This window comes from Podarcis melisellensis, assembly GCF_964234715.1.
Source record: "Podarcis melisellensis genome assembly, chromosome: 8".
NCBI lineage: Eukaryota > Metazoa > Chordata > Lepidosauria > Squamata > Lacertidae > Podarcis > Podarcis melisellensis.
Window position 1 is genome coordinate 85,377,575 of NC_138540.1, and position 24,375 is coordinate 85,401,949.

At 46.6% G+C, this 24,375-nt stretch overlaps 2 protein-coding genes across 5 annotated transcripts in view; one reads left to right on the forward strand and one right to left on the reverse strand.

Moving 5' to 3' along the window:
- CATSPERG (cation channel sperm associated auxiliary subunit gamma) overlaps positions 1-6,458 on the forward strand; it is a 45,629-nt gene extending 39,171 nt beyond the window's left edge. For all 4 annotated transcript variants that reach the window (XM_081921920.1, XM_081921919.1, XM_081921921.1 and 1 more), the window contains exons 26-30: positions 847-945; positions 2,141-2,233; positions 2,648-2,747; positions 4,614-4,740; positions 5,559-6,458. In XM_081921920.1, the coding sequence (XP_081778046.1) occupies positions 847-945; positions 2,141-2,233; positions 2,648-2,747; positions 4,614-4,740; positions 5,559-5,689 (550 nt within the window). In that variant the 3' untranslated portion in view covers positions 5,690-6,458. The remainder of the gene's footprint in view (positions 1-846; positions 946-2,140; positions 2,234-2,647; positions 2,748-4,613; positions 4,741-5,558) is intronic.
- The window catches only part of FAM98C (family with sequence similarity 98 member C), a 263,283-nt gene that overhangs the window by 137,667 nt on the left and 101,241 nt on the right, over positions 1-24,375 (reverse strand). The window lies entirely within an intron of this gene.

The following is a 24,375-nucleotide window of genomic DNA, read 5'->3' on the forward strand; positions in this document are numbered from 1 at the left end:
TCCAGATGATTAAGGTGAAGCAATACCTCAGCAGTGCTAAATGGCCCTACTGCAGAAGCAGCCAATGGCTGCCTTCTCAGAATCGTGGACAGAGGAAACTGTCTCATACTGCAACAGACCATTGGATTATTCAGTCCAGGGACTGGGGACTTGCTGAATTCTGACAACATCTGGAGGGCCGCAGGTTCCCCATGCTCTATAGAGCCCACTATTGCCAGTGCGCTCTGACTGGCAGTGTCTCCACAGTGTCTAAGAAAGGGGGAATCTTGCCTGGTCCTTTTTCCTGTAACCATTTAACTGGAGATATCAGTGCTCAGACCTGGACCCTTTTGAATATGAGGCATGTGCTCTGCCTACTGATCTGTGGCCCCTTGGGTTGTGGCTTACAAACAGCCACTTGTCCGGTCTGTGATGAGAATTGCATCCACTCTGGGGGATAGAGCAGAGAAATAGCTGTGAGCGGCAGTGCTTTTTTTTCTTTAAAAAAATGTTTAGGGGTACTCTCATTTTGACTCAAGAAAATCACCATTTTATTGTTCAAATTGGGAAAAATAAATACAGCAAATAGACAAAAGTACAAAGATTCACAAAACGTGTAGGGGTGTGCGTACCCCAGCGTTCCTCCAGAAAAAAAGCACTGGTGAGTTGTAAGAGATTTGATCCCCCCCCCTTCTATTTTGAAGCTGATAATGAGCCATAGCTGATGAACATAGGAATGTAAAAGCTGGCAAGGGTGGGTGGGTAACAACGGGCTATTAAGGATGTGAGTGGCCTGGTAACCACTTTAGGCTTCCTTGCAAAGCTTAGCTGTCTTAATTCATGGTTGATTTCATATTCTCTTTCCAGTGGAACATCAAGTCTGATCTGGCTTAGGGCTGAAATGCATGAAGATAAAGTTGATTCCGAAGGTTTCCATATCCTCTCTCAAGCTGAGTCTGGGATTTTGTAAGGAAACATTTGCTGCGTCTTTGGGTGTGGGTGTCAGTTTCTGATCTAAAACCTCCCAAATTCTTCTTCCCAAATGAAATGTTTTATTTGGTCAGCAATAAAACATAAGAAGAGCCATGTTGAATCAGGTCAAAGACCTGTCTAGTCCAGCTTCAGATTGTCATGGGGCCAACCAAGTGCTCTTGGAAGCATTCAAGAAGCGTTAGGGTTGCGGCCATTTTCCTACTTGTGCTTTCCAGCAACTGGCATTCAGAGACACATTTGTCTCAAACGGCGGACATATAACATAGCTATTGTGGCTAATAGCCACTGAATTTGCCCAATTCCCTTTTAAAACCATCTAAGTCAGTGGACATCACTACATCGAGTGGGAACAAGTTTAACCCTGTGCTGTGTGAAGAAGGCCTTTCTTCTGCCTGTCCTGAATCTTCTAACATTCAGCTTCCTTGGATGTCCACAGGTTCTAGTCGAAACAAAATAAAAAAATTCCTTCCAGTAGCACCAAAAGAACTAAATTTGTTATTGGTAGGAGCTTTCGTGTGCATGCACACTTCTTCAGATACACACGAAAGCACATCCCAATAACAAACTTAGTTGTTCTCTAAGGTGCTACTGGAAGGATTTTTATTATTATTTTGTTTTGACTATGGCAGACCAACACGGATACCTACCTGTCACAAATTCTAGTGTTATGAGGGAGAAAAACTCCTCTCTGTCCACTTTCTCCAAGCCATGCCCAACTTCATGTCCCTCTTATCGTGTCCCTGCCTCTTACTTGCCCTTTTCCCAATTTAAAAAGGCTTAAGAGTTGTAAACTTTCCTCACAGGGAAATTGTTCCAACCCCTAAATCATTTTGGTTCTCCTCTAAAAATGTTACAGCTCTACTAGTATCCTTTTTGAGGACATGTGCTTTATTTCCCTTCTATTTCTCTCTTCTTTGGGTCACCTGCCATCTGTAAAAAAAAGTAAAGGTAAAGGACCCCTGGACAGTTAAGTCCAGTCAAAGGTGACTCTGGGGTTGTGGCGCTCATCTCCACTTTCAGGCCGAGGGAGCCGGCGTTTGTCCACAGACAGCTTTCCGGGTCATGTGTCCAGCAGGACTAAACCGCTTTATTGTCCCCAGCTAGGGACATGAATTGAAACAGCCTACCATGTAAGACATCATAAGGTAAAATCCCTTTCCTCCCACAGGTGGGTTTGCCAGACGAATTCTCCATGCTATGATATTGTCCCCCAGGGTCTGGCTGCTCCTGATTATTTCTTTGTGGTGGAAGTATCAAACAGGTAGGTTTGAGTTTTTAAAATGTGTTTGGTTCATTTTAAAAAGAATTAAATTAATTTACAATTGAACTGAATTATACTGATAAGCTATACTTTCAGCCATAAGAACTCCTGAGCACAAGTTTAAACAATTCACAATCAAAAGGTGGCGTTCAACTTGAGTTTTACGCAGACTAGACTCATTGAAATTAATGGCCTTACTTAGTCATGGGGATGGGAGAAGGTACCACTCTGAAAGCATGGAGAAGAAACATGGTTTGGAAGGTAGTGGGCCAGGAGACGAATGTTTTGAGAAACCAAGAAGAGCCTATGTAAAGATCTAAGCACTGGGGCAGCTGTAAACAGCAATTGACCAAAGCCAGGCTGTCCTGCTCAGACCAGTAGTCAACTGATGTCCGGCCTCTTTTGCTTCCATAGGGGTGTGGATGAATCCACCTACTGTGATTATGCCTTGGAGTTCATTATCCATGTCCATGGCTTGCGCCTCAGCCCCACCCGGGCCATCTTTCTCTTGAAGGTAACAGCCGCCGTGCCTTGAGCATCTTCATTCTTTCTGTACAGAATGAAAAGGCTTTGCTTGATGACTAAAAGGACATCAGGGTCAACACCATGCAAGTCTCCCTGTAGAGGGCATATATGAAGTCCCACACTTGAAAAAGCCCCCCCCCCCCAGCCATCTAGTCATGACAGACCCCCTATACTTCAGGGGGGCTCTGGTGATGGCCAGCTTCATGTGGAATAAAGTGGCCCTATGGATACCCAAGTTCAAAGTCCCACCAGGACCACATAACACCGGTCCTGAGAGATCTGCATTGGCTCCCAGTACGTCTCCGAGCGCGATTCAAAATGTTGGTGCTGACCTTTAAAGCCCTAAACGGCCTTGGTCCAGTATACCTGAAGGAGCGTCTCCACCCCCATCGTTCTGCCCGGACACTGAGGTCCAGCGCCGAGGGCCTTCTGGCGGTTCCCTCATTGCGAGAAGTGAGGCTACAGGGAACCAGACAGAGGGCCTTCTCAGTGGTGGCGCCCACCCTGTGGAACGCCCTCCCATCAAATGTCAAAGAGATAAACATCTACCTGACATTCAGAAGACATCTTAAGGCAGCCCTGTTCAGGGAAGTTTTTAATATGTAACGCTGTACTGTTTTCAACACTTGATTGGGAGCAGCCCAGAGTGGCTGGGGAAACTCAGCCAGATGGGCGGGGTATAAATAATAAATTATTATTATTATTATTATTATTATTATTATTATTATTATTATTATTAATTACTTCAGGCTATAAAGATGAGAACCAGCTGTGCTTGTAGCATAGCACCGTAGAAGACTGAATGAAGGCAGTATGCCTCTGAAAACCAGTTGCTGGGAATCACAAATGGGGCAAATGCTATTGTCTTGCCTGGGGGCTTCTCATTGCCATCTGTTTGGCCAAAGTGAGTATAGAATTGTTCTTCTCACCATGGCCAACCAGATCTCCCTGGGAAGCCCGCAAGCAAGCATAAGAGTTGCCTCCCCACTTGTGATTCAAAGCAAATGGTATTCAGCGGCTGGTTGCCCCCAACAGTGGAGGTAGAAGGTAGCCGCCCTGGCCAGTACCCACTGACAGCCTTATCCTGCATAAATTTCCCTACCCTGTTTTAAAGTTGGTGGCCATCAGTATGTCTTGTGCAAGTGAATTCTGCCGTGGGAACAAATGCCATAGTTCTTACCACGCTGTGTGCCGCTTAGGAAAAGGGAAGCAGAATGGCAGGGAGTGAGAATAGGTGGCCGAACCCAAACAGAAACAATCGTTCTAGGAGGGAGGATACACTGCAACACCCTTGTTGCTGATCCCATTGGTTTTATCTTTTGCTAGCCTGAATAACCTTCATCCGCAGAAGGCAATGAACATTTGTGTGCAGTCCCACATTCCTTTCTTGCTCCCTCTCCTAGCAATTTTTGAGGTTTCTGTTCACATACAGGCATTGCTAACAATTAGGAATTAACACTAATTGTTAATTAGGGGGGACGCGGGTGGCGCTGTGGGTAAAACCTCAGCGCCTAGGACTTGCTGATCGCATGGTCGGCGGTTCGAATCCCCGCGGCCGGGTGCGCTCCCGTCGTTCGGTCCCAGCGCCTGCCAACCTAGCAGTTCGAAAGCACCCCCAGGTGCAAGTAGATAAATAGGGACCGCTTACCAGCGGGAAGGTAAACGGCGTTCCGTGTGCTGCGCTGGCTCACCAGATGCAGCTTGTCACGCTGGCCATGTGACCCGGAAGTGTCTGCGGACAGCGCCTCTAGAGTGAGATGAGCGCACAACCCTAGAGTCTGTCAAGACTGGCCCGTACGGGCAGGGGTACCTTTACCTTTACCCTTTTCTCTCTTTCCCCCCTCTCTGCTCCAAGGTTACAGTAGCCATCATCTTTGGCTTGCTTCTTCTATACATAGTGGTTTACATCGCGGGCCCCTTGGCCAAGGCCTTATTCAACAAAACATTCCGGAGATTGGAGGAAGCTTTAGCTATGCGGATAGGTGAGTTGGCAACAAGCAGGGGCACTAAGGAGGACAAAACCTCCTTGAGACTTCTGTTAGGGAAGCATCTGGTAGGGGAAATCTGATCTCTTAGCAGGAAGGCCAAATTTGGTTATGGACTTAGGTCTGCCAGTCCCATCAACATGGGAAGATGTCATTTGTATCTTGAGGAGGCAGGGATATGGCTAATCCTAACTCACGAAGAGGGGAGAGGAGAGGAGGCTGAGGGAACACATCACAAGAAAGGGTGTTTGAAATGGGGCGAGGGGCTGCCGGCTCTGCAGGCGAGGGGTGACATAGCTGGGCTTCAGAGCGTGTTTCTCCACAGGGTTGCTGCAGAAAGAATGTAGTTGGTCAAGGGAGCTGTGGACTCATAAAGTTTGAGAACCTCTGCCCTAAACTGTTGGAATGGTTTAAAGGGGCGTATTCAGTGTAGGAGAGGCTGGGCCAGTGCAAACAGGAATGAAGTAGAAAGAGTGAACAATCTCCTGTCAGTTGTGGATTTTTGAGGAGACCCTCATTGGAGCCATTGGTGACCCTTGGCCTATGGTCACCTAATGATTTAGCTCAACTGTACTAGGGCAGGCAGGCACACTTTCACAGATGCTGTACCAGGCCTGCCTCCCTCTAGTCCAAAAACTGGGACCAAGCATGCTCCATGGAACCAGTTTAACAGTCAACGTATTGAGCCTCTCAGCTTCTTGTGAGTTACATCGTCAGCTATTTCTGGAACCATTTGAAAATCTCTCTCTCTCTCTCTCTCTCTCTCTCTCTCTCTCTCTCTCTCTCTCTCTCTCTCTCTCTCTCTCTCCTGCCAGAATCCAGCCTCACCTTCTCATCTTCATTCACCAGTCAAGGATCCCTGCAGCACTTGGCCTCTGAACTCAGCGGGATCAGTTCACCACAATCGCAATCCCCGAAAGGGCCTCCCCAGTCAAAAACGCGCTAATGTCAGCTACAGCTTCCAGGCCCTTTCTGCCATTAGCCCTGCACTGTGTCTGGGTGCACCATCCCTCTGTGATTCTCCTTCCTCTGAGGAGCTTGCAAAGGGCTCCTCTTTGCTTGCAGTGTCCTGACACGGAGCAAACAACAGCCACCTTGGATATAACAACCGAATGACATCTGAATCACAAAAGCTTTAGAAGATACACAAAACATGATGGTCTGTGAGCAAGTTGTTCAGTTGGCCCATTTGCAAGATGCATGGGAACCATTCCAGAAATCTGTGTCAGTAAAACCACTAAGACCAGTTGGTGGGAGATATCCAGAGACTACCCAGTTTCAACTATATCACCCTAGGCAGCACCTTTTTGCTATTCCTCAAACCCCTTTAGTCATCTCAGGTCAATATGTAATGTATTCCATTGCCCTGGTGCTTTCTCAGCTGCTGTGTATCATCCTGACGCTAGGAAGCAGCTGCAGAATTAAACCGGACAGGCCAACTTAACCAAAAAACCTGATTGATCCGCCTTACACATGACAAGTGCCTGATCCTGTACATGAAACTCCAGGCCTGCTTTCAGCTTAACATCTGCCTGTGTAGAGGCAGTTTGTGAATGAATGGAAAGCCATTGCACCTTTCCCCAGTCATTTCTTTAAAAAGGAGGCAGATAATCCTTTTTACCAATTTTCTTATCTGTCCACTTAATGTTGTTGTTAGTTTTTGATGGTCATTCCAAGACGTTACATGGTTCATTAAACATTTGGTTGCTGTGCAATTTGGTTGGTAAGGAGTATATTTTGTCCTCCAGTGAGTGCAGAACATAAAGGTGGAAAGTCATCAACTTCTCATTGCACAGGTCTCACCTATGAGCATGTATTGACACACACAAAGACACCCCAGTTAGGACAGGAGCAAGGATACCTCCCCCCAGTGCACTCCCACAAGGACTGAGCAATCCATGAATTTAAAAGCATGCAAGTTTCATTTTATAAGCAAATTCTTGGGGATCAGGAAACTGCAAGAGGGTTAACTTGCAAGGTGGAAGGGGATAAAGAGGGGAGAATATCAGGCTCAGTTTGCACTTTCTCCCTCCTTGTAATCTGGTATTAAAATGGAGAGAAAAAGGACTCATGCAGAAGTCCTGAGAGCAGCTCTGTCTCTCACAAGGGGCTCTAAATTCATCTTTGCTGACCTCTGAAAGCTGCTCAGGACAGAGGCTGCCAGCATGCCATACATTTAAATCACACAACTTCCCTAAAATAATTCTGGGAACCATAGCTTTTAAAGAGTGCTAGGAATCTAGCTTTGTGAGGGGTAAGCTGCAGTATGTGGACTGAGAACTCCCAGAAGTGCAAGCTGGATTTCGAACCAGAGGAACCAGAGACCAAATTGCAAACATGCGCTGGATTGTGGAGAAAGTTAGAGAGTTCCAGAAAACATCTACTTCTTCTTCATTGACTACGCAAAAGCCTTTGACTGTGTTGACCACAGCAAACTATGGCAAGTTCTTAAAGAAATGGGAGTGCCTGATCACCTCATCTGTCTCCTGAGAAATCTCTGTGGGGGACAAGAAGCTACAGTTAGAACTGGATATGGAACAACTGATTGGTTCAAAATTGGGAAAGGAGTATGGCAAGGCTGTATATTGTCTCCCTGCTTATTTAACTTATATGCAGAATTCATCATGCGAAAGAGCGCGCACCCCTCCGCTGCCTCTGCCATTGCAGCGGCCCAAGGCGAGGCGAGTGAGATCGGCCGTCCAGCAAAGCGGTGGGCTGCGCTCACTGACTGATAGTTCTGGCTGTGGGATGGCCCAGCTGACTTTCCAAGGGGATATTTTTCAGTTTTTTTCCAAGTCTGGGACACATTGCATGCAAGGACTGTGGTCATTTAAAAGTCTTTGAAGCTGCAGCAGAATCAGCATTGGAGAACAAAACCTAAACCCGCCACCCGGAGGGAGGGAGGCAGGCCTGATCCGGCTCCTTCCCTCCCTCCCTCTGGGAGAAGGCCCCGAGTGGCTGCCTTGGCCTCTGCCGCCCTCACCTGTGGGGATACCCAGCTCCTTGGAGCCCCGGCCGAAGCCACGTACCACCATGCCGCGGCAGAAATACAGCAGGCTCTTCATGGCAACCACGAGCCAAGCAAAGCCCCACGCGGCCACGGCGGAGGCCGGATCCGGCTCCCACGGCAGCAGTAGGCAGGCGGGTGAGTGCCGCGCTTGGAAGGACTTTCCACGGTGAGGAGAGCGGGGACCCAAGGCAACGAGGCTGGCTGGCAGGCAGACACATGTATGTGCAGCCCACTCCGGCTGCAGGCTCCACCCAGAATGTGTGCGGCGGCCAATGAACACGCGCTGTGCCGGTACGGAAGAGGCGGGGCCTCGTGCTGTGTCACAGGAGGCTGCGTCCCCTTCTGTGGGGAGGGAGGAGGAGCAACGGCAGAAGGGGCACCTCTGCTCGCCGGCTCCTCCTTCGCCACAACCATATCCGGCGTATAAGATGACCCCCGACTTTGGAGAAGGTTTTCCTGGGTTAAAAAGTAGTCTTATACGCCGGAACATACGGTAAATGTGCAAAGGACTCTTTTAAAGCAGTAGTATTGATTCATTAGGTGTCTAAATGCAACTAGAGATTGTACTTTAAGTGGGATCATGCTTTAATTCTAAGTATCCTTGCTCATAGGATCGGACTTTGCAGCTGGATACTAAAACCTGCAGGGACTCAGGTGGCGCTGTGGGTTAAACCACAGAGCCTAGGACTTGCCAGTCAGAAGGTCGGCGGTTCGAATCCCCGCGACGGGGTGAGCTCCCGTTGCTCGGTCCCTGCTCCTGCCGACCTAGCAGTTCGAAAGCACGTCAAACTGCAAGTAGATAAATAGGTACCGCTCTGGCGGGAAGGTAAACGGCATTTCCGTGCGCTGCTCTGGTTCGCCAGAAGCGGCTTAGTCATGCTGGCCACATGATCCGGAAGCTGTACGCCGACTCCCTCGGCCAATAAAGCGAGATGAGCGCCGCAACCCCAGAGTTGATCACGACTAGACCTAATAGTCAGGGGTCCCTTTACCTTTACCTTTTTTACTAAAACCTGCCAGGGAAGGCTAGCCACAGTTTATAGAATGCAGAGGCTTCTTCGCCCCATTACCTCCAATCCAGCTAGATAGCAGCTAGACAACAAATCCCACACAAACCCTGGACTAACTTTCTCCAAAGTATTTTCAGTTCCATATCCATTCCAAAGGAACTCAGCAGTACAGCTCTGCCCCTCTTACTGCGCAGAGTGAATTAGGCAAATCCTTATAGAGCCATTTCCCCTAGAAAGAGAGGTGCTGCCTCCCCCCCTCCTCAGTCCTCCTCATTCCTGATTTTTCTACTCTACCCAACTCCCCTTGTTTCAGAATTTATGAAACACACACTATTTATTTATTTACTTGCTTGCTCACTACACTTGCACTGGGCATGGAGGCTTGAGGGTGCTGACACTATGATTTAGAGTGGTGTGCGAGAAGCAAGAGGAGCGTTGAACTTTGACCTTGCACAGGTCACCGCTGAAACTTGAGACCCCCAAGGTCCACCTCTGCTAATTGTTGCTCATCATCCTTGAGTGGTTCCCAAAACGTGCTGTATCAAGAAGCTTTTGCCATTTAACACATCTCCAAGCTATTAACAAGTCCATGGCTCTGAACAGCTATTGCCTCAGGCAACCTACACTTATGACTCTATTTACAGATACAGTGGTGCCCCGCAAGATGAATGCCTTGCAAGACGGAAAACCCGCTAGACGAAAGGGTTTTCCGTTTTGGAGGCGCTTCGCAAAACGAATTTCCCTATGGGCTTGCTTTGCAAGACGAAAATGTCTTGCGAGTTCCTGCGGGTTTTTTCCCCTTCCCCCCCCTTTTTCTAAGCAGCTAAGCCGCTTATCAGCTGATCCGCTAAGCTGATAAGCCGCTAATAGCTGCTAAAAACCACTAAACCCCTAATAGCGCTAATCCGCTAAGCTGTCAATGGGTTTGCTTCGCAAGATGAAAAAACCGCTATACGAAGAGCCTCACGGAACGGATTAATTTCGTCTTGCGAGGCACCACTGTATCAGATAAGAAAGCCCAGGACAATATGGATAAAGTATTAAGGAAGTTGCATTTCCTTAAAACCAGTTTTTCTAATTAAAAAAAAAATGCAGTTTTTTAGATCTGTGCTACTATGGTAATCCACTAGAGGGCAGTCTGCACCCGTTGCAAACACCAAATCATTTACTCCTGATCTTGCCTGCATTGTAGGAAATAATTTATTTTGCAAGCGTTAACAAGAAAACAAGAGAAAAAGAAATTTCCCCAAGAGTGAAGGGAGCTATAAATGTATCTGAATGCCAAAACTTCTGATAGGTGACAGGGAGGGCTTTTTTAAAGCCAGAACTCAGTTCCGGCACCTCTCAGGTAGACACCATTGCCATTATAAGAGAACAAGTCAGGTGTTTATGGCGAGTTCTGGTGACAGGCAGTTCTTTTTACTGAATTGAAATTGAGAATTTGCTTCACACATACAACTGAGAGTCCCATTCTCAGGGGCAGCCCACCGATGAGGCAAGGTGAAGTATTGGCCTCAGGTAGCAGATCCAACCCCCTTCCGTACTGTCTCTCATGAGCTTTGCAAGCAATATCAAAGTGTATCTGATGAGCGCTCTTCAACAGTGGGTAGTTAGAGATTGCAACATGTGGAAACCAATTTTTGCTTCAATTTTGTGTCTCCTCACATCATGCTATGCCAAACCATAGCTTAGTGTGAGCGTGGGTGCCCCAAGAGGTCCTCCTGTAGAGGAAGGGCTGTAGTTCAGTGACAGAGCACTTGTGTGCTGGTCCCGGGGGGGGTTACCGTGTGCCGTGGTCTGAGTCCGGTCCTGGGTCGAGGGTCTGGAGGCTGTCCGTCAAGGGCGAAGTGGGGTCCAAGGCAAGGAGCCGGGCGTGGTCAGGAACTCCAGAAGAGCAGGTCAGAGTGCCGGCAGGAACAGGTTTCCAACAATGTTGCTCCCGCAACCTGGGACTGGGCTGACTGGCCTTTATTTCCTCTGAGGCCTGGGGCGGTCCTGGCCCACAGGTGACTCGCCTCTCCTGGCCTGGAGGTGAGCACTCTTCCTAGAATCATAGAATCATAGAGTTGGAAGAGACCCCAAGGGCCATTGAGTCCAACCCCCTGCCAAGCAGGAAACACCATCAGAGCACTCCTGACATATGGTTGTCAAGCCTCTGCTTAAAGACCTCCAAAGAAGGAGACTCCACCACACTCCTTGGCAGCAAATTCCACTGTCGAACAGCTCTTACTGTCAGGAAGTTCTTCCTAATGTTTAGGTGGAATCTTCTTTCTTGTAGTTTGGATCCATTGCTCCGTGTCCGCTTCTCTGGAGCAGCAGAAAACAACCTTTCTCCCTCCTCTATGTGACATCCTTTTATATATTTGAACATGGCTATCATATCACCCCTTAACCTCCTCTTCTCCAGGCTAAACATGCCCAGCTCCCTTAGCTGTTCCTCATAAGGCATTGTTTCCAGGCCTTTGACCATTTTGGTTGCCCTCCTCTGGACACGTTCCAGTTTGTCAGTGTCCTTCTTGAACTGTGGTGCCCAGAACTGGACACAGTACTCCAGGTGAGGTCTGACCAGAGCAGAATACAGTGGCACTATTACTTCCCTTGATCTAGATGCTATACTCCTATTGATGCAGCCCAGAATGGCATTGGCTTTTTTAGCTGCCGCATCACACTGTTGGCTCATGTCAAGTTTGTGGTCAACCAAGACTCCTAGATCCTTTTCACATGTACTGCTCTCAAGCCAGGTGTCACCCATCTTGTATTTGTGCCTCTCATTTTTTTTGCCCAAGTGCAATACTTTACATTTCTCCCTGTTAAAATTCATCTTGTTTGTTTTGGCCCAGTTCTCTAATCTGTCAAGGTCGTTTTGAAGTGTGATCCTGTCCTCTGGGGTGTTAGCCACCCCTCCCAGTTTGGTGTCATCTGCAAATTTTATCAGGATGCCCTTGAGTCCATCATCCAAGTCATCAATAAAGATGTTGAATAAGACCGGGCCCAAGACAGAACCCTGTGGCACCCCACTAGTCACTCTTCTCCAGGATGAAGAGGAACCATTGATGAGCACCCTTTGGGTTCGGTCAGCCAGCCAGTTACAAATCCACTGAGTGGTAGCATAGTCAAGACTGCATTTTACCAGCTTCTTTACAAGAAAATCATGGGGCACCTTGTCAAATGCCTTGCTGAAATCAAGCTAGGCTACATCCACTGCGTGGAACTTAGTTCCCTCCACCTCTCTGCCCTGAGCCTTTGCAGCTCAGGAGAGGCTGGAGAGTCACCGGACCCAGAGGCAACCTCCTCTTCCCTTGCCGGGGCTGAGAGTGGAGCACCTGCAGGCAATGGGTCCTCCATCACCTCTGGAGCCAGAGCGGATTCAGCTGGTGTCTGCTCCGGAGGATCCAGCACAGGTGAGGACCCTTCAGGCTCAAGCCCCAGCCCCGGCTCAGCTGGTTCTGGAGGCAGGGACTCCTGTGCAGGCTGGGATCCCTCCGAGTCTGAATCCCAGGCCATCACACTAGGGCTGTGAGACACTCCTTGTCTGAAACCCTGGAAAGCTTCTGCCAGTCAGTGTAGACAGTACTGAGTTAGGTGGACCAATGGTCTGACTCAGTGTAAGGCAGCTTCCAGTGATCTTTCTCCTGCTGCACTGCCATGAGCTAACCTGTCTCTTGCTCCAGATGACTAATGAAGGTAGGTCAGCTGTTGCAGGACCATGGAGAGCTCCAAATGAGCAACTTGCTCCCACGTGGGCTGGAGGTGAGCCAAGGCTTCCTGAGCCTCTGAATGCAGCCTGCCTCTGAGGACTGGAGGTGTTTTTTTGTTTTTTTAAGGACCAACTTTCTGGCCTGAAGATGTGCACTTCACTCCATGATCTCCTGCATGCTGTACTCCTTCTGCTGTTTGACTGGAGTAATATTACTACTACTACTACTAGTCCCTTACCTTTCCCGCCCCGACCTGGCCACAGTGATCCATGCGACGGTCATCTCCAGGCTTGACTTCTGTAATTCGCTCTACGCAGGGCTGCCCTTGAAGCTGTCCCAGAAACTCCAGCGAGTACAGAATGCTGCAGCGAGGCTCCTCACGGGGTCTCTGCCATGGGAGCATATTCACCCAGTGCTTTTCCAGCTGCACTGGCTCCCGGTGGAGTACAGGGTCAGATTTAAGGTGCTGCTTTTGACCTTTAAAGCCCTTCACGGCCTAGGACCCTATTTCAACCAGAGCCAGGGCCTTTTCAACTCTGGCTCCGGCCTGGTGGAACGCTCTGCCTCATGAGACCAGGGCTCTGCGGGATCTGATTTCTTTCCACAGGGCCTGTAAGACAGAGTTGTTCCGCCTGACCTTTGGCTTGGAGCCAATTTGATTCCCTCCCTCTCTCTCTCTCTTTCCCCCCCCCCCTCTTTCTTTTCCTTCTCCTCCTGCAATGAGGCTACATTTTAATATTTTAATGTTCCATTATTTTAATGTTGTATTTTATTTTTGTTTTTAAGTTGTAACCATTCATCTTGTTTTTATTATTGCTTGTAAGCCACTCTGAGCCCGGCCTTGGCTGGGGAGGGCGGGGTATAAATAAAAAAATATTATTATTATTATTACTACCACTACTAGTACAGTGGTACATCGGGATGTGAATGGGATCCGTTCCGGAGCCCCGTTCGCATCCTGAATGGAATGTAAGACGCATCCTGAATGGAACGTAAGACAATGAATTGAAAAAAATGTTGAAATATACATTTGTTAAGAAACCAGAGGCTTTTCTCTTAGGAATTGTCGGCAATGAAATAAATAGAAAGGACCACAAAATTTTCCAATATGCAGTAACAGCGGCAAGAATATTACTGGCTCAGAAATGGAAACAAGAACAATTACCAACGTTGGAGGAATGGAGAACAAAGCTGATGGAAAATGCAGAACTTGGTAAACTGACTGGGAAGATTAGATATCAACAAGATCAAAAATTCATCGAGGACTGGGGAAAATTAACAGAATACTGGGAATGTATAAGTGATAACGAAATAACGTTAGTGGCATTTAGAGAAGCTCTGTAATAAAATAAGAAATATTGTAAAAAAGCAAAATATAAGAGGAGGGTAGGTATAAAGGCAATATCAAAATTTGGAAATGTGTATTTAAAGAAATTAAATTTTGAATGATTGGCAGAGAAGCCGAAGGAAGTCAAAAATCGAAAAGTTTAACAGAAATTGTAATGTGGTACAATTGTATGGAAAAATTAATAAAATATAATTATTTTTTTTAAAGGAATGTAAGACGCAACGGCACACCTGTGCGCGTGCAGGTCACTTTTTGCCACTTCCACGCATGCACGTGATGTCATTTTGAGTGTCTGCACATGTGGGGGCGGCAAAACCCGGAAGTAACGCGCTCTAGACTTTGTTGGCTGGAATATGTCCATGAATTGGGATCTTGTTCCTTGCATGCCTGGATGGAGACAAGCATTGTGGTGGTGGTGGGGGAGGTGCTGAAATCTCTTTTGCCTGGCTGGAATATAGGAAAGTAAAAGAGTCACATCCGTTGCTCTGCTTGCTTTTGTACAGGCTTTCTCAACCTCGGCTCTCCAGATGTTTTGAGGCTACAATTCCCATCATCCCTGACCTCTGGTCCTGCTAGCTAGGAATCATGGGAGTTGTAGGCCACAAACATCTGGAGGGCTGAGGTTGAGGAAGCCTGGTTTTATCTCTGGCCCAGTCCACCTGTTGCCTCTGGCCCTGTCCACTACTCTGCTCCCCTCCTCAATCATTGGCATGCAACCCCTGGAATGCTGACCATGAGGAAATGCAGCCCTTTGACTGAAGAAGGTTTGATATCCTATAGAGCAGTGCTTCCCAAACAGGTCTCCAGCTGTTGATGGACTACAACTGGGCATGTTTAGCCTGGAGAAGAGGAGGTTAAGGGGTGATATGATAGCCATGTTCAAATATATAAAAGGATGTCACATAGAGGAGGGAGAAAGGTTGTTTTCTGCTGCTCCAGAGAAGCGGACACGGAGCAATGGATCCAAACTACAGGAAAGAAGATTCCACCTAAACATTAGGAAGAACCTCCTGACAGTAAGAGCTGTTCGGCAGTGGAATTTGCTGCCAAGGAGTGGGGTGGAGTCTCCTTCTTTGGAGGTCTTTAAGCAGAGGCTTGACAACCATATGTCAGGAGTGGTGTTTCCTGCTTGGCAGGGGGTTGGACTCGATGGCCCTTGTGGTCTCTTCCAACTCTATGATTCTATGATTCTATGAACTCCCACCACCCCCAGCTAGCAGGACCAGTGGTCAGGGATGATGGGAACTGTAGTCCTAAAGCAGCTGGAGATGCAAGTCTGGGAAATGCTGCTATATAGCAGGCATAGGCAACATCGGCCTTCCAGATGTTTTGCGACTACAATTCCCATCATCCCTGACCACTGGTCCTGTTAGCTAGGGATCATGGGAGTTGTAGTCCCAAAGCATCTGGAGGGTTGAGGTTGCCTATGCCTGCTATAGAGTAACATCTGTGATCCCTGGGAGCTCTCCGGGGTCCTGCAGGTTCTGCTATCTGACCCAGGCTGCTCAGTTCCCTGCGATCTGCTGCTTGCTTGCATACATGTTCTGTTCATGAACCGTTACTCTGACTTTGTAGGCTTGATCCATCCTGGTATAAGGCACTTCACTACTCTAGCCCCAGTGCAGAGCCCAGCATTATTACTTTAGAGTAAAGCTCTCTGGGTGGTGACTCCACCCTTCTCAGGGTTTTTCTGTTTCTTGCATCCAACTGCAGCCTAGATCTCACTGACAAGATCTCTCAGAACTGGCTCTGGCTCTGTGGGCCTTGGTTTTTATCTCTCGGCAGCAGTGCTGAATCTTCGCTGGCAGATAGCGAGCGAGAGAGAAGGAGGTTTCTTCATTCAGCAAACCCTTTCAAGGGCCAGCTCCTTTTCATCGTTGGTTGCCATTTATTAATCCGCAGCAGTTCCTAGACAGATAAAGGGCCTGGGAAGTGCCTTTCAGACAGCCCTCTGGTAGCTCCTTTTTAGTCTCCTTTTCAGCTAGAATTACGAAGGTCTCAACTCCCCAAAGGAGGAGAGAAGAGAGAGAAAGTAAAGATAAAGGACACCAAGTCTGCATTGCATAATTCTGTCCACCAGCACTCCACAATTCCTCCGGGGCCCACGGCCACCAGATCAGAACTTTTAATCAAGACAGGATCATTAACATTGCTGTTGGATGTGGAGTCTAAAAGAAGAATCCAGAGAAGGATAATTTCCAGGGAGCTCTGGGATGGTGGCAACAAGTGACCCACTCCCCGTCCCCTTTGTGCCCACGACAGACACTTCCTTCTCTCTCTTTTTTAAAAAAGATTTTTATTAAAGTTTCAAACATTTTATAAAAACAAAACAATACAGTAATACAAACAAAAATAAAACAAGTATAATTTCAATCCCTTATTTTCTTATAACTTACTTCCCCGACTTCCTCATGCCTCCCTTTTCTGTATTCCAATTTCTAATTTATTAATTCAGCAAATCCTTTCCCTTATTTTTCATTTAATTTTTAGTCTCTGTTTTCTTTTTTACTTATCCATTACAGCTGGAAACCACATAATTTCTAAACAAACGTCATTCTAACATTCATTGATTTTGCAGTATTTCTTAAGATAGTCCTTGAATTTCTTCCAATCTTCTTCCGCTGTCTCTCTCCCCTGGTCTCGGATTCTGCCAGTCATTTCTGCCAGTCCCATATAGTCTATCACCTTCATCTGCCATTCTTCCAAGGTGGGTAGATCTTGTGTCTTCCAATACTTTGCGATGAGTATTCTTGCTGCTGTTGTAGCATACATAAAGAATGTTCTATCCTTCTTTGGCACCAATTGGCCGACAATACCCAAGAGAAAGGACTCTGGTTTCTTCAGAAAGGTATATTTAAATACCTTTTCCAGTTCATTATATATCATTTCCCAGAACGCCTTAATCTTTGGGCACGTCCACCAAAGGTGAAAGAATGTACCTTCATTTTCTTTACATTTCCAACATTTATTGTCAGGCAGGTGATAAATTTTTGCAAGCTTGACTGGGACAGACACTTCCTTCTCAAAGCAAACAGGCTAAAGTTTAATTTGACTACTTAGTAATTCAGTGTTAAGGAGCCCCCTTTGTTTACACTATTTCTGGTACTGGTGTGTTCTGTTGTAAATTACAGCTCAACATAAATAAGAGATATGCAGATGACACAACCTTGATGGCAGAAAGCGAGGAGGAATTAAAGAACCTTTTAATGAGGGTGAAAGAGGAGAGCGCAAAATATGGTCTGAAGCTCAACTGGGCCCATCACCTCCTGGCAAATAGAAGGGGAAGAAATGGAGGCAGTGAGAGATTTTACTTTCTTGGGCTCCATGATCACTGCAGATGGGGACAGCAGACACGAAATTAAAAGACGCCTGCTTCTTGGGAGAAAAGCAATGACAAACCTAGACAGCTTCTTAAAAAGTAGAGACATCACCTTGCCAACAAAGGTCCGTATAGTTAAAGCTATGGTTTTCCCAGTAGTGATGTATGGAAGTGAGAGCTGGACCATAAAGAAGGCTGATCACTGAAGAATGGATGCTTTTGAATTCTGGTGCTGGAGGAGACTCTTGAGAGTCCCATGGACTGCAAGAAGATCAAACCTCTCCATTCTGAAGGAAATCAGCCCTGAGTGCTCACTGGAAGGACAGATCCTGAAGCTGAGGCTCCAATACTTTGGCCACCTCATGAGAAGAGAAGACTCCCTGGAAAAGACCCTGATGTTGAGAAAGATGGAGGGCACAAGGAGAAGGGGACGACTGAGGACGAGGTGGTGGGACAGTGTTCTCGAAGCTACCAGCATGAGTTTGACCAAACTGCGGGAGGCAGTGGAAGACAGGAGGGCCTGGTGTGCTCTGGTCCAGGGGGTCATGAAGAGTCAGACACGACTAAATGACTAAACAACAACAACAACAAATAAAAGATTTCCATCACACACAGCCTTCCCCAATTTGTTTTTTGGGACTACACGTCCCATCAGTCAGTGTAGTCATACGGCCTGGGGCTGATGGGAGTTGTATTCCTAAACATCGGGGGGGGGGGCACAAGGCAAGAGAAGGCTGAGCGTTTGCATGTTAAAGTGTAAGGCACTTTGTGCTTCCTTTAGAATTTCAAGGAGGAATCTATATTGAGAATTTGATAGTCAGCAAATGTATTTAAATTTATTTAACAAATGGATTAGAAGGCAGATGATTAGTCATCTAAATTGGGCTGAATTAGGCCTTGCCGTGGCGAAGGGGCTTGAAGAACTCAGAGAAGCTATGAACTATGCCGAGCAGGGCACCCAAGATGAACAGGTCATAGTGGAGAGTTTTGACCAAACGTGATCCACCTGGAGGAGGAACCGGCAAGCCACTCCAGTATCCCTGCCAAGAAAACTCCATGGACAAAGACAACAGGCATATAAAAGATATGATGCTGGAAGATGAGCCCCTCAGGTCGGAAGGCGTCCAACATGCTACTGGGGAAGAGCGGAGGACAAGTACAAGTAGATCCAGAGCTGATGAAGCGGCTGGGCCAAAGCCGAAAGGACGCTCAGTTGCGGATGTGCCTGGAAGCGAAAGGAAAGTCCAATGCTGTAAAGAAAAATATTGCATAGGAACCTGGAATGTAAGAACCATGAACCTGGGTAAGTTGGAGGTGGTCAAAAATGAGATGGCAAGAATAAATATTGACATCCTGGGCATCAGTGAACTAAAATGGACGGGAATGGGTGAATTCAGTTCGGATGACCATCATATCTACTACTGTGGGCAAGAAACCCGTAAAAGAAATGGAGTGGCCCTCATAGTCAACAAAAGAGTGGCGAAAGCTGTACTGGGATGCAATCTCAAAAATGATAGAATGATCTCGATACGAATCCAAGGCAGACCTTTTAACATCACAGTAATCCAAGTTTATGCACCAACTACTTGTGCTGAAGAAACTGAAATTGACCAATTCTATGAAGACTTACAAGACCTTATAGAAGTGACACCAAAGAAGGATGTTCTTCTCATCATAGGGGATTGGAATGCTAAAGTAGGGAGTCAAGAGATAAAAGGAACAACTGGCAAGTTTGGCCTTGGAGATCAAAACGAAGCAGGGCAAAGGCTAATAGAGTTCTGTCAAGAGAACAAGCTGGTCATCACAAACACGCTTTTCCAACAACACAAGAGACGACTCTACACATGGACATCACCAGATGGGCAGCATCGAAATCAGATTGATTATATTCTCTGCAGCCAAAGATGGAGAAGCTCTATACAGTCAGCAAAAACAAGACCTGGAGCTGACTGTGGCTCAGATCATCAGCTTCTTATAGCGAAATTCAAGCTTAAACTGAAGAAAGTAGGAAAAACCACTGGGCCGGTAAGATACAATCTAAGTCAAATCCCTTATGAATACACAGTGGAAGTGAGGAACAGGTTTAAGGATTTAGATTTGGTGGACAGAATGCCTGAAGAACTATGGATGGAGGCTCGTAACATTATACAGGAGGCAGCAACGAAAACCATCCCAATGAAAAGGAAATGCAAGAAAGCAAAGTGGCTGTCCAATGAGGCCTTACAAATAGCGGGGGAGAGAAGGCAAGCAAAATGCGAGGGAGATGGTGAAAGATTCAGGAAATTGAATGCAGATTTCCAAAGAATAGCAAGGAGAGACAAGAAGACCTTCTTAAACGAGCAATGCAAAGAAATAGAGGAAAGCAATAGAATGGGAAGAACCAGAGATCTGTTCAAGAAAATTGGAGATATGAAAGGAACATTTCGTACAAAGATTTCCATAATAAAGGACAAAAGTGGAAAGGACCTAACAGAAGCAGAAGACATCAAGAAGAGGTGGCAAGAATACACAGAGGAATTATACCAGAAAGAAATGGATGTCCCGTATACCCCAGGTAGTGTGGTTGCTGACCTTGAGCCAGACATCCTGGAGAGTGAAGTCAAATGGGCCTTAGAAAGCACTGCAAATAACAAGGCCAGTGGAAGTGATGGTATTCCAGCTGAACTATTTAAAATTTTAAAAGATGATGCTGTTAAGGTGCTACACTCAATATGCCAGCAAGTTTGGAAAACTCAGCAGTGGCCAGAAGATTGGAGAAGATCAGTCTACATCCCAATCCCAAAGAAGGGCAGTGCCAAAGAATGCTCCAACTACCGCACAATTGCACTCATTTCACATGCTAGCAAGGTTATGCTTAAAATTCTACAAGGAAGGCTCAAGCAGTATGTGGACCGAGAACTCCCAGAAGTGCAAGCTGGATTTAGAAGAGGCAGAGGAACCAGAGACCAAATTGCAAACATGCGCTGGATTATGGAGAAAGCTAGAGAGTTCCAGAAAGACATCTATTTCTGCTTCATTGACTATGCAAAAGCCTTTGACTGTGTCGACCATGGCAAACTATGGCAAGTTCTTAAAGAAATGGGAGTGCCAGATCACCTCATCTGTCTCCTGAGAAATCTCTATGTGGGACAAGAAGCTACAGTTAGAACTGGATATGGAACAACTGATTGGTTCAAAATTGGGAAAGGAGTACGACAAGGCTGTATTTTGTCTCCCTGCTTATTTAACTTATATGCAGAATTCATCATGCGAAAGGCTGGGCTGGATGAATCCCTAGCCGGAATTAAGATTGCCGGAAGAAATATCAACAACCTCAGATATGCAGATGACACAACCTTGATGGCAGAAAGTGAGGAGGAATTAAAGAACCTTTTAATGAGGGTGAAAGAGGAGAGCGCAAAATATGGTCTGAAGCTCAACATAAAAAAAACGAAGATCATGGCCACTGGTCCCATCACCTCCTGGCAAATAGAAGGGGAAGAAATGGAGGTAGTGAGAGATTTTACTTTCTTGGGCTCAGTGATCACTGCAGATGGTGACAGCAGCCACGAAATTAAAAGACGCCTGCTTCTTGGGAGAAGGGCAATGACAGGCCTAGACAGCATCTTGAGAAGTAGAGACATCACCTTGCCAACAAAGGTTCGTATAGTTAAAGCTATTTTTTCCCCAGTAGTGATGTATGGAAGTGAGAGCTGGACCATAAAGAAGGCTGATCGCCGAAGAATTGATGCTTTTGAATTATGGTGCTGGAAGAGACTCTTGAGAGTCCCATGGACTGCAAGAAGATCAAACCTCTCCATACTGATCAACCCTGAGTGCTCACTGGAAGGACAGATTGTGAAGCTGAGGCTCCAGTACTTTGGCCACCTCATGAGAAGAGAAGACTCCCTGGAGAAGACCCTGATGTAGGAAAGATGGAGGGCACAAGGAGAAGGGGACGGCAGAGGACGAGATGGTTGGATAGTGTTTTCAAGGTTACCAGCATGAGTTTGACCAAACTGTGGGAGGCAGTGGAGGACAGAGGTGCCTGGCGTTCTCTGGTCCATGGGGTCACGAAGAGTCGGACACGACTAAACGACTAAACAACAACAACAACAAGGCCCCATTGGCTCTAGCCATTTAAAGAAGCACGGTACCATTTTAAACAGTCATGGCTTCCCCCAAAAGAATTATGGGAACTGTAGTTTATTAAGGGTGCTGAGAGTCGTTAGGAGGTGCCTGTTTCCCTCAAAGAGCTACAATTCACACAGTGGCTTAACAATCAGTTCCTCTGCTTAGGGAACCCTCTGTTTGCTCCCCTCTTTCCTCTCATAGGTAAAGGTCCTCTCATTAGGTCCAGTCGTGAATGACTCTGGGGTTGCGGGGTTCATCTCGCTTTAATGGCCGAGGGAGCCGGCGTACAGCTTCCAGGTCATGTGGTCAGCATGATTAAGCCGCTTCTGGTGAACCAGAGCAGCGCACGGAAACGCCGTTTACCTTCCCACCAGAGTGGTATCTATTTATCTACTTGCAACTTGATGCGCTTTCAAACTGCTAGGTTGGCAGGAGCAGGGACCGAGCAACAGGAGCTCACTCCGTTGCGGGGATTCGAACTGCCGACCTTCTGATCGGCAAGTCCTAGGCTCTATGGTTTAACCCACAGTGCCACCCGCATCCCAACATACTTCGCTTAAATATAGGTACTACTTGGTTTCAAACAAATTGTAGATTGCAATTACAACTGAACTTAGAAGATGTGGTTTGCACTTGCCCTCCAACCCAAAGCTGCAAACCAGAATCCAATGGTGATGTGGCAATTGTGCATCACATTGTAGATTGCTTCACACTTAAGAGGATCCATGATCTTTAAAATGCATCAAGAAGTTCTAAGTAATCTGAGCCCCCTTCTACACAACAATGGATCTGCCAGCTGTTATTCATACACATCAGGGCTCTGTTCCATGAATAAGGGGAACTCAGACCCTTTCCATTCTTCACTGAAGTTCAAAATATTATTATTTCTGGGTACAAGATATTGTGTGAAAATGTCCAAAAGTGAAAAATTCACCCAGATAGATAAGGTCTGTGTAAGTTGGAAGTTTCAGCTCATCAGCAAGCCTTGCTGCTAGACCTTATTTTATTTACAAGACGCCTCATAAAACAACTTTTCTGGGCATCGTACAATAAAAGGAGAATAAAAATATAGCAGTAGAACCATACAAAAATAAAACCACAATAAACTTAAGAGACAACCCGCGTATAAACTCAAATGCAAAACCAGTACAATAAAACGCTAAGGCACTATCAACTACATACAAGGTACAAAGCTGCCAATTGTAGCACAGGAACTTAACTCCCCCATCCCCAGATCTTCAAAATTCTCTGAAAATTCTTAACCTGGTTCGGAAAAGTCAGCGTTGGCACCTACCGTATTTTTCGGCGCATAACATGCACCTGACCATAAGACGCATCTAGTTTTTAGAGGAGGAAAACAAGAAAAAAAATATTCTGAACGAAACAGTGGATGTATGGTTTTTGTGGTTCATGCTGTGGCCACAGACATGTGATCTGACGGTGAATTTGGGGTGAGCCAGTGCAAAAATCCTGAGGATCCGTGTGGATCCGTGCTTTGTAACCACATTTTTGCACCATTGCAGCCCCAGGAAACAGTGGATGCGTGATTTTTTTGGTGCAGGCTGTAGACATGGACATGCTATGTGATCTGATCGTGAATTTGGGGTGTCCCAATGCAAAAATCCTGAGGATCCATGGGCTTTTACCTCCACCCTCCCAGGCAGCCTCCTTTATCTCTAGCGTCCCTTATCTCTCTCCCGATCCCACCGATCAGCTACTTCCTTTCAACACTCCCTTCCCTCTTGTTTGCCTTAGTGTCTTTTCCTTAGCTGGAGCAGTTTTTTTGCTCCTCCTTTTCTTCTAATTTCTCTCCTCATTGCTTGTTTTAGTATTCCTGTCTCCTCTCCTTGCAAGTTTGCTGTCTGTACCTCCCCCCTCCCAGGCAGCCTCCTTTATCTCTAGCGTCCCTTATCTCTCTCCCCGATAGGCAAATGATCAGCGGCTTTGTTTCAACACACCTTTCCCTCTTTCAACCCCCCCCCCACCATGATCTGTTTTTTGTCCCTGGGTAATTTGGCTCCAGGGACCACGCATTCGCTCCATAAGATGCACAGACATTTCCCCTTACTTTTTAGGAAGAAAAAAGTGCGTCTTAAGGAGCAAAAAATACGGTAGCTGGCTTCCTTGTGGGGTTTTGGCAGAACATTTGCCAATGGCTTTGTCTACACAGCCTCTACTAGAAAGTATTCTTGGTGTCCAGGGAGAAATTCCATTCACTTGATGGTAAACAAAATAAGGGAGCACTGAGTTCAAGAAGACTGCGCCCTCCAGAAAACACCCGCAAGCCCTCAAAAGCCACTACCTTCCACCTCTCCCCCAGGATGAATTAGGGAAGAATGTATTTTGCTCTGTGTTCCTACTGAGGTCCTTACCGGCAAGCTATTTTTAGCTGCTATTAACCTCCTGCCTCCCACTGTTAGGGCCTCTCCGCCGTCACTGGAGGCCGCGGCCAATTTGTCTAATTAAAGAGAATTAAGGAAGAAGTGTCCCCAATTAAAGCAGGAGAAATCGCCTATTTTGAAGGTAGGTTTTTGGCCACGGGTGTCAAATGGAATTAGCGGAGATGGAGACCTGTTCCGGCTTCGGAGGGGTTCAAAGGAAAAGAAGACTTCGCTGCCTTGAGGAGGAGGACCTGGACTAATTGGAGATGGGCTTGATTTGCACAGGAAAGAGGCCTAGTAGGTTATTTCCAAGCAAATCCCAAAGGCAAGCTTTTTTAAAAAAAGTATTTGAGGGTCCTCTTCCCTCCCCAAACTGTACCCAATACATGGAGAACAATATTTCTGTGTGATCCAGACTAACGTGACATCAAGACTCTGGGGCATAACCTAAACTCAAGAGAGTCTCAGCTAATCTCAACAAATTGCAGATTAACTACATCTTCACATGGTTTAATCAGCATTCTGTGCTCATAACCAGTCCCTGGCCAGTGAGCTGGAGATATGCATAGAGTCATTTATTCTTATTCTTCTTTTTTTACCTTGCCCTTCCTCCAAGGAGCTCAGAGCAAGACAAATGGTTAATCCCCGCAGCCATTTTATTCCCTTGGTAACCTAGTGCGGCAGGTTAGGTTGAGAAAGAAAGTGTGTGAAAGGCCCAAGATCATCACAGCTTGATAGGAATTTGAAGCTGGT